This window comes from Achroia grisella, unplaced genomic scaffold (assembly GCF_030625045.1).
Source record: "Achroia grisella isolate CSIRO2021 unplaced genomic scaffold, CSIRO_AGI_Agris_v1 utg359, whole genome shotgun sequence".
Taxonomy (NCBI): Eukaryota; Metazoa; Arthropoda; class Insecta; order Lepidoptera; family Pyralidae; genus Achroia; species Achroia grisella.
In genome coordinates this window covers 1,901,865-1,912,891 of record NW_026712817.1, presented here as the reverse complement: position 1 = coordinate 1,912,891, position 11,027 = coordinate 1,901,865, and the positions used below count along the sequence as shown (strand labels likewise).

The 11,027-nt window shown below is 32.7% G+C and overlaps 1 protein-coding gene across 1 annotated transcript; it reads left to right on the top strand.

Annotated features, from left to right (window-relative positions):
• The first annotated feature begins 7,631 nt into the window (after window positions 1-7,631).
• Window positions 7,632-10,430, top strand: LOC131843944 (hairy/enhancer-of-split related with YRPW motif protein-like). The gene is made up of 3 exons (XM_059192730.1): window positions 7,632-7,732; window positions 7,991-8,133; window positions 9,040-10,430. The coding sequence occupies exons 2-3, from the start codon at window positions 7,996-7,998 to the stop codon at window positions 10,096-10,098; spliced, it is 1,197 nt and encodes a 398-aa protein (XP_059048713.1). The 5' UTR covers window positions 7,632-7,732; window positions 7,991-7,995; the 3' UTR covers window positions 10,099-10,430.
• The last annotated feature ends 597 nt before the right edge of the window (window positions 10,431-11,027 follow it).

Sequence of the window (11,027 nt, the reverse complement as noted above, 5' to 3'; positions counted from 1 at the left end):
ATAAGCTGACTGTTAAAAACAAACAAGAAGAACTGGCAAGAAATTCAATTGACTTACTTGCCAGTTCTTCTCATTTGGATCTATATACTGAAAGTAGGCAAAAAATTATAACATAAAAAATATAAGCGGCTAAAATGTCCTACATGAATAAATGATTTTTGAATTTGAATTTGACTGGAGTCGCCTCTGCACTTGGCCCCATTTTCGTCCGTTAACACTGTAAATGCCAGCTACGGTTAACAGCATTATAAAGAGTCAAAAAATAAAATGTACGATAAATTAGATATTTGAGATATAACTATAAAGTTCCATACGTTATATAATCGTGACTCCGCGGCTTCCAATGGCTTAGATGAGACTTTTTGTTATTTGCCTTCTCACTGTTACCTTATCTCACCTACTTGTACATTGATAGAAACACATTTGTCATGTATTTTAGTAGACGATATGTAATAAATGTTAAAGATTGCTATCGATAAAAAAAAACGAAGATTTAAACATTAAGATGTTATCAATAATAATCTATGTAGATAACCACTCAATAAAAGAGACGGACAAGGCTACGAGAGGCGAAACGCTACCGTTTCTCAATTCTTCCGGTTAAACACCTTATCAGTTATTGATCTCGTCCGAGTTGGAAGTGTTGGGACAACATGAAAGCATTGGTTATATAGAATGTGATCGTTCTGTGTTCATGTTAAATTCCCAATTCCTGATAAGATAAAACCAAGAAGGATAGTTGGCTATACTTATCTAACAGATTAAAACCTGTATTAGTAATTTCAAGGCATGCTTTATAAACGGAAAATTACAGATTTCTGTGAAAGCAAGTAATATCTTAGAATACTGATGTAGGATATAAATTGAACGCGGTTTGGTTACTGGAATGTATATTGTGAATATCGTCATGAGCTGAGTTAGACATTTTCATACAGAGTTGTTTGTGAGTTTATCTCTGTCTCTTACAACCAGCAAAATCAACGTATTATAGTTAGTAATAAGTATATTACTAATTATAGTTAGTAATAAGTATATAGTAATTATTAAGTATATTACTTATTACTAACTATAATACGTTGAGCACCTATTATTAGGTTCTAGTGATGTACCCCGTCAGGTCGAAATCCACGCGATTCCCCTAGAAACCCAACGTGGTTATTTCCTTGGCCACGATAGACTGACTGACCTGATTTTATACTCATCCTATCATCCTTCACTGGTCTCCTATCAGTTATATAGTATTAGCGTAAGTAGATGCACCACTTCATTGTCATTTTGCAAAAATCAACTGTTTTAGTATAATACATGTGACATTACATTACTGGACTTGTTCCAGTAATGTAATGTAGTGTAATGTAATGTAAGCTACAGGTCCAATAAGAAAACTACTCAAGTCTTTTACGGTTCGCAAAAATGAGAATGGTATTGGCAAAAAACGAGCTATCTTTATTGGTATTGCTGTTATTTGTGATTTTATTGAGAAAACTGTGCGCCTCCTGTTCCCACGGCCGAGCTTCCGGCCGGAGCGAATTTTGACAGACCTACAGAATTACTTACATAAAGTACCGATAGGAAAAACATTAATAAGATAAATGAAAGTATGAGCTAAAAAATATGACAATCACAAGAATGAAGGGTTAAGCGTCTAATGGATTTTGTACCTATAAAAATAGAGATCATTAAGGAGTTACTTGTGACTTAACATCGTTAAATCTGTGTATGGCGTTCTCTCCTCAATCATCTGTCTATTCGTTTAACTGCTCATATGTTGAGAACAATTAAAGATTGTACGGGTGATTTAATTTCTATAGTATTTGAAAAATAATGGTATACCTATATCAAATTTTACATTATTTGTCCAGTGTTTTATAATAAGAGAAAAGAGTGCGCGTTATATGGTCTTTGAAACCACTGTCTATATTTGAAAAGTTCCTTACCATTTCTGTTCCTTTAAGGTACATTATGCGCAATAGACATTCAATTATGTTATACTTATATTGTACAAGCCGGATGTAGTTAATAATCGTCAGATAAGAAGTATTTATATCGTTCATCAATATTATCAATCGTAATAATTACGTGCCTGATGTATCAACACGTAGACGAGAAGTATCATGATAGAATCTATTCTGTAATGGAGAAAAAGAAAATCATTCCAATAAAGTATGTGTATTTTACACACAATAAAGCTATAATTAAGTAAAGAATTCAAAGACATACAAGTTTAGAATATGTGTCTTATGGTTCTTTCATAATCTTTTGATATTGAAAGAACTGGTGTAGTTGGCAGACGCTATCTATTCTTCCAATGGTGAAAATATCATTTTTGTATTAATTATTGTTATAAATAAAAGTAACCTTTTATACTAACTAATTTTTTAAGTATATTTTTCAGTCACATTTATCCCATATTTTTATTTTAATTGCAGCTCCACTTCCGGAAATCATACCTTGATGCTACATAGACTATACTCTTCCTGGATCTAAAATGAGTCTGGGAATTGGTAATAATATGAACTAATAAAATCACTGCTAGCAATGCCATATCAGGTTGACGACCACGTGGTTCTTCCTCTAAACCATCGTCATACGTTCCTGGTGAGTTTGTCACGATGTGCTAACTAACGTGCCTCATGATCTTCTTATTTTCCACTTGTGCCCCGCCAGGGTAAACTGTTAACTCAAGCGAGCGTACCATTCCATTATTATCCATAAAAAATCTAATAAAACACTCTTAGTTTTTCTGCTGTCCGTCTCTTCAGGGTAGAATGACCGTCAATTAGTTGCGCGGGCGCCGCGAACTAGTTCTGTAAACTATCCGACGGCACTCATTTTATTGCAGTCGTTTTGTGTTTTTTTCACTAAACGTCCCTACGTGACCTAACTGTATAGCTTATGGTTTTTATAAACTGACATTTCTCAATTTGCGAAGGTCACTCTGCACTCTATTGTTTGTTAATCACTTTTATTGCTTACTAGCTGTTACCCGCTACTTCGTTTGCTTGTTATTTAACTATTGTAGTAAAAGTAGCCTATGTTAGTCAGTTATAATATTAGCTTTCTGCGAGTGAAAGTCGCTGTTTCAGAAAATAGCAAGAATAAACAGATACACATAATATTTTTTGTTTCTTTTTTATTAAAGATCATAATTTCATCATGCATATACATTGAGCAAAACAAGAACTGACAGAAAGACATCTTTTTGTAAATACATAATATATTATATATGTGATCCACCGAGACCAACGTTACGAGGAAAGGAACCCGTGATTATCGGTAGTATCGTGCTGACTAGATAGATATGGATTGCGATTTTTTGTATCTAAATTTGACACTTGTTTGCTTGTTGTTAAAAAAAAATATATAAGCAGCATTCGAGTTTCAGCGACACTAGAAAACCGGATTTATTTGAATTTTTTCGTTATAATACAAAAGTATGTAAAAAGAGATAGTTAAAAAAAATTAAAGCATAGTTAAACAATGAACAGAACTATGTACTTCCTATAGAAGAAGGTACTAGCGTTTTTAAGAAAATTTATTAACGTAGTTTTCGTGTATAAATAAATACATACATATATATAATTGGAATGGCAAACAAGCAGACGTCCCGCCTGATGGTAAGCGGTAACCGTTGGTATATACACGAACAGCACTACGGACATCACGTTATCACGTACTACGGGTAGACGTATCATGTGTTGTCATTCCCGAGTACTAAGATGTTACGTCTCTTATCTTATAACTCGTTAAATATCGTTATCTACGACTATCTATCTACGTCTATGACTATCACATTTATATTAAGATAATAATTAACTTGAGACGTCATCGTGCGTGGGCGTTTGTTTTCGTGGCACGCGTGGGAAACCAAAGCGGCGCGGCCTCACACGACACGTCAGCTACAGCTTCAAGTAGCATGTGTGAAGGCGTTATTGTTTTATTATGGTAACTCATTAGGCTATATTTAGCTTGAGAGCATCTCGATACAGTGATACATTATATTATAACTATGTAAACAATTGTTAATATTATAAACGCGAAAGTTTGTGAGGCGAAACCGCGGGTACAGCTAATTTATTATATAGATATGTTGTTTATTACAAATTTTATTTATAATAAACAAACTACTCACAAAGTAATATAGAAATAGATAATATACAGATACTTGGGTACTTTCTTATTTTTTAACTATTACAAACAAAATATCAATTGTAATAATGCTGTTCAATAATTAGTTTGTATAACCCACGATCTCATTAGAGTTATTTTAAATTATTAACTTTTATATCAATATAATAATTTAAATTTACATGTTGTGTAATTTAAATTTTATTTTACTTACAATAAAAAAGTTAGATTTAAACTTTATTCATAAAAAAGACAAATGTCAATAAACCTTAATAAATCAAATATTATCAAAAAATATTTATTAGGGTTGGCTGCTGGCGCATGTTGAGAAAATCTATGGTCGCTGCATTATCTATGATCTGATACTGTTTCTTTCACATTGTCTTTTATAAATAATAGTAAAAAGTAATCTCGATATATACCTATAGGTATAGGATTTATTATTTATAACGGCATCGGTGGTTTAGCTGTTTAGCACACACCTTTACCTCCGATGGTCGCAGGTACGATTCCTTGCACGGTACAACCTTTTGTATTCATGAGTATGATTGTTTGTAATGGTCTGGGTATTTTCTATGTATATTATGTATGCATTTACAAAATAAAATGTATTTGTAATTAATACCCATAACACAAACTCTGCTTAGCTTGGGACTAGATGACTTTTATACAGTACCTATTTATTTATAAGTAATGAAATCATTTACTGAAATAGAATTTACAATACCGGGATAAATTTTGCATAGTCATAGCATACGTCAGAATACCGTAAGATGTCATCTTATATTATACATATACCAACGAACATGTTACTAGAAATACGGTGAGTTTTTTTATTAGCTTGGTAATTTATTCAAATACGTAAGATGTGGGATCTGTTTGCGTAGCCCTGACTCATAGCTGTGTCATTGTTTAGTCTGTATGCAACATTAGGTCCGTAAACGTGCATTTTTGTGTACAATGTAATCATGAAGGCTGGTCGTCGTCTGGTGGCGCGGGCGCAGGAAGTGACGTCTGTATGTGACTTGATAAGGGGTTTTGTTTCATATAAATATGTTCTTTCGTGACACATATTCTATTCTATAGTTTTATAACGGATATGGGTATAATTTCAACTACAGTTTTATGTACATAGTTACAACTATCGACCTGTCTGATTTCGCGCATTACAAATCTTTGAATTTCTCGGCTTGTTCTGTACAATAACACGCATGTATTATACATATAAACCTTGCTCTTGAATAACTCTATCTAATGCAGAAAACTGTATTAAAATACATTGCGTAATTTAAAGCGATAGAAGCAAACGGACAGCGGCAGCAACTTTATTTTATAGGTACTATGTAAAGATAGTAGAGTTAATCTACGATTATGTTCATTTAGAATTTATAAAATCCTTTTAAGAGTTTTGTGTTGGTTTGATTTTTGTAATAAACAGTTATTTTAAAAGAGAAACAAAGACTAATTATTACTACGTGTTTATAACAATAATATTGGTTTAACAATAAGGAACGAAAATAATTGAATAATTTTAATGTTTCTCAGATATATATTTTTTTTTAACAGAAAAGAAATTTGTTTAAATATACGCGTGTGCCGTTCACGTGCTTCCCAACTGATTGTTTATACATTTACTGTAATTTTACAACATACAGGTAAAGTATTAAAAACGAAGGACAAAGTCGGACGGGGCCGTTTTCGAGAAGGTCCCTTTACCTGACCGTGCCAAAAGAATGTTACCACATCGCCCATTTACCTTTCATCCCATTAAGGGCCATGCCATTTATTACTTTGATTTTTTTGTGCCGAAGCTTTGTCTACATCAACCTTTATCTCTCGGTACCGCCAAAGCACAGGTCATATAGCGGTCGGCCAACCTTGCCTACCCATTAACTAAATAGCTAAGAATTATTATATAACGGTGGCCATTGTTTATGGTAATAAAAAGTTATTAGCGGTATGCTTTCATGTGTCTATGGACGTATTGTTTATTTAGCAGCGTTGAGAAAATTAACGGGATGTAGGGAATTTATTGTTTTATTGACACGTGCGTTTTAACTGAAATATATACTTAAGTATATTACATATTACATTACATACATACACATTCTTTCCCTTCATTTTAACGAAGAAAAAACAAGTACTTTTTACATTATATATACCTATTGCCGAGTGTATTTTAATTGAAATTATACATATATATTTCAGTTAAAATGTTAAAAGTACATATTTTTCTTCATTAACATGAAGGAAAACATTGTGTATAGGTAATATATTTTTTTGTATTATTATATTTATTTGAAGATTGGTTTATTAAATTATTAAATCACGATTACTGAATAGAGTAGGTGTAGGTTTTGTACAACGTCAATAAGTGTCACGTATTTAAGGCGACAGGCCTTTGCAAGATGTGTTTCGGTTGAAGGATGAGAAAAATCAGTCAAATTATAGGATAGAAAGACATCTTACTACTCCGGAATGGCAACTTTTGTGGTGCTAAGGGCACCACATAATGATACGATTTCCGTAGTGTTGATGGATATTTGTTACTATTTCACGCAAAAACTACCGAATTGATGTAAGTTTTATGCGGGTGAAACCGCGGGCGCAGCTGGTGTATCTATAATAAATAAATAACTAGGTAATTAGGTAATATTCTTACGTACGTACCATATGACTGTAAGTACACGTGTATTCATATACAAATATATTTGCAGTGCATTCTTATGAGTTCAAATTACAATTTGTAGGAATCTGATGGAAGTAATTGCAACAGGTATGCAATTTAAATATTGCAACATTGTTTCATGCTTGTATTAAGAATTGTATACCTCGAGTCGATTGTTTTTAACCAACTTCAAATGGAGAAGATTTGACTATATTTTTCTATATATCTATCTAGATATGTGTCTTTATATATATAAATTAAAAAACTCCTTTACCGATTTTAAAAACTATTTCTCTATTTTGAAGACACCTATTTCATTCAAGAATAACGGAATGACAAAGGCTATATATATATGTATTATTTATCTAAATATATAAATCTCATACGAGCACTAGCATTAAATTCCTGAATATAAGTAAGCATATAAAAATTTATGTAAAAAAATGAAAATAAATTTTATAATATTTAAACACTATAGAAGTTACCTACTTCAATTCAGATTGTATACCGTATATCTATACCTAACTATCGGCTATTTCATACTAATAAAATTATTATACTCATAACTTGAAAAAATACGTTTTTTAAAAAAATCAACTAGTGCCTAATAGTTATTGTTATACTTATAACTGTAGAAAGATATTACTAATATTTAACTGGAAATAATATTCATCATTCTATGAGTGTAAGTTACGCATGCTTGAAACTTGATTGTTGGGCCACACGTGCTCTCGCGTGGTATGAATGGGTGCGCATACGCAGGGCGCGGGGCTAAGGGCCGGGCGGGGCGCGCGGGCGACGGGGTAAGGCTTTTTTCAGGCAGTAGAACCCGACGCGCGACCGTAGACGCGCGTCTATAGCTCGCAATATTAATTACATGTTTTAATTTTTTTCTTTAATTTGGATTTAAGTTTGTTATTGTGAAAGTAATTCAAGGTGAGTGCTGTTGTTATAATGTTTTGTGTTGATTTATTATTGTTAAACAACATAATTACTGACTTATGTTTTTAAAACTTATATTAGACATAGAAAAATAATAAGGGTTAAGTTATAAATAAATAATATTTGAATAAATTTCTTATTAATCTTAAATTAAAGTTTCTTTGGTTAATAACGCATATTTTCATTACTGATACTGAGTATCTAATAAAAATCAGTCAAAACTTTTATTAAGTAATAAATTTACTTGAACAGGAATAATGTCTTCGGATCCTGCTCCGTTGTCGAAAACAGCTAAATACAAAAAGATAACAAAACCACTGCTTGAGAGGAAACGGCGTGCGCGCATCAATCGCTGCTTAGATGAACTTAAAGACCTCATGGTCGGTGCTTTGGAGGTAAGAAAAAATCTTTATACCTATGTGCTCTTTCCTATATATATATATATATATATATAGCTATTTTAATTAGATTACAATAAATGTGGTTTCTTTTATTGATGAAAAATAACTAAATAATTTTGGAAATACAGTAAAATAAGTATTAAATTGAATTGTAATATTTGATATGTCATTAATTTATATTTGTACACGATTTAGAATAACTTTGTAAAATAAGTTAAATAAATATTTCATTTTTAATGTTGGCATATTAAAGGAATGAAACTCAGTATGTTAGGTAAAGTGAATTGAATACCAGTAACATCCTTGATCAGCATTTACCACGTAGGTACAATAATAATAGAAATTATTTCATGCCAATAATATAGACTTACATACCTATCACATAATTTTTCTACAAGCTTCAAAGACTAAATACATTATTCAGTCTTATAAGTATTGTTATATTTACACTTAATGTTACTGCTTAATTAACATGTCTCAAAATTATATCCACTTGTAGAATTCATGAGTAAAAGCTATTTCTTTAAATTTCCCATTATAAAGTCGCTACGCCAGTTCTCATTCCGACTAACCATTTTTTAAACATATAGTACATCATGTAATTGCATTTTAAAATGCAGGCTAAGCTTTTTCTGCTGGTCATCAAAGCGCAATCCATCATCCATTCACACGCCATTTATTTTTATTACGAACCGGTTGTCCTTCTATTTATTACACTGGTACTTATGTTGAGCGACCGCCTCAAAACTGGAATTCAAAAGTACAAGTTCCATTAATAAACAGAACCTATCTTCGTACACCCGTACAGTTATATTAATGTGACGTTTACCCTCGAGTAGCGTGAGAAACGATGGATGCACCTGCGCTTCTCGCTAATTTGTTTTTTTCTTTTGTTCACAGATCGATGACGACAACTTAAGCAAGTTGGAAAAGGCAGACATCCTTGAGTTAACCGTTAACCACCTTACCAAGTTACACAGCCCTAAAGATCCAGTTGTAGAGGCGAAGAAGTTTCAAGCTGGATTCGGACAATGTGCGGCGGAAGCATGCCGTTTCATAATGTCGGTACCGGATTTAGACTCAAAAGTCAGCCAAAACTTGATTAGCCATTTATCGCGACTTATTACTGCCCAACCTCTCACAATCCAAGTTCCAGACAGACCACCATTTTCACCACCGATTTCCCCTTCTTCTGTAGTGTCGGATAGGCAACATTATTATAGTGATCACGACAGATCTTCATCAGACGCAGAAGACTCAATTTATTCAGGAGACGGAGTTCCAAAACAATGGGCATACCCCAGGTCGAATGCAACCGTAACACGCAAGACACCAATGACGGGCCTTCTTACGACTGTAGATAAAATAGCTCCCCAACAAGTATCAGACAATGTTAACGGTCAGGGACATAGAAACAATACATATTTCAACAGAGTTCCAGTTGAAGCCAAAGACGTTATACTCCAAAAGATTCGACAACATATAATGGAAAAACGCAGTAATGATAATAACTCAGACACGCATATCAATGTAGATGAGCAAGACTCAAGATATTCCTATAAAAACGAGTCTTATAGAGGTGAAACAATGCAGCACTGTGCTGCAATGAATACTCCTAGCAACGATACATTGGATCTTAGAAAATTCAGATCGCCATCGAGATCTTCCGAAACTCACTCACCAAAAACATTGGTTGCATACCACGCTGTTAATCAATTAGACACGACTCCTTTGGTTGAAAGCAAAGTAGAGGTGGCCAATCTTCCGGAACAATGCGAATTGCCGATGGATTACAGCAACTTACCACCAAAAAAGAAAAGAAAATTAATCGAGTACCAGGAGTACAAAAAGCAAGAAGAGGCGAGGCGTCAACTGGAGGCTTTTTATGCTGAGAAAAAAGAATACCACGCTAACGAATCTACAGCAGACGATGACGCCAATAAGTGGCGTCCTTGGTGAAGAACTCCTCATTTTTGGGGGACATTCGCATATTGTGATATTATTAGTCTCTTCCATGACAAAGCTTTAATTTGTTTTAATTTATATTATATAGAATTAATTGAACGATTGTGCCTTAATTTTATACATTAATTATAGTGTGGTAATATTATGTATGTTGATGACATTTAGATGTATTTATGTGCCATTTATTTGATCTCGATGTCTTCCTTTATGAATATTAAAAGCTTGCGATAGTTTTTAAGTATTGGTGTTAATTAGTTATGCCCTTTTAGTTACACTCGTAACTTCTAATATTGTAATTCGAAAGGAGTAATTTAAATAAATGATATTTAAAAATGTGTTATATTGTCTATATTTCCCAGACATTCCGTACGATTACATGAAATATAGTTACATAACATTCGCAGTACAGTAGTAGTACTCGTAACGTGATCATAGAGTAGGTACGAAATTTATGTTTTTTTTATCAAATTGTTTTTTCTCTATTTGATACTTTTTAGAGTAACTGGGTACAGAATTTACTTTTTGACATTTATAAGGATTTAAGAAGAGTGCTTTCTACTTTTATTGTTCTAATCATGTCCCATAAGATTGGAACGGCAAACAAGATGTTGGACCATCTGATGGTAAATGATAAGCGTCGTATATATATGTAATTGAACAGCACTATGGACATCACGTTATCATGTGACACCCGTAATAAATATCACTCATACATTGCCATTCAGTGTACGATAATTATCATACCTGTAGTTTCAGGATTCTACGAAAGTTTATCTTCCTTTTCTTTACTTTCAGTTTCCAAATAAATAATTATTTATTTATTATATTGGAATAAATAATAACTACTATTAACTTTGCTTGAATTTGGTACTATTTTATTTCTAAGTTAGCTAAGTTTCTCCTAAAAATTAAGTGATCAATTA

Coding starts and splice junctions, on each gene's coding strand:
- LOC131843944 (XM_059192730.1), top strand. CDS start 7,996: ATGTCTTCGGATCCTGCTCCGTTGTCGAAAACAGCTAAATACAAAAAG. Junction 8,134..9,039: donor TCATGGTCGGTGCTTTGGAG/GTAAGAAAAAAT, acceptor TTTTGTTCACAG/ATCGATGACGACAACTTAAG.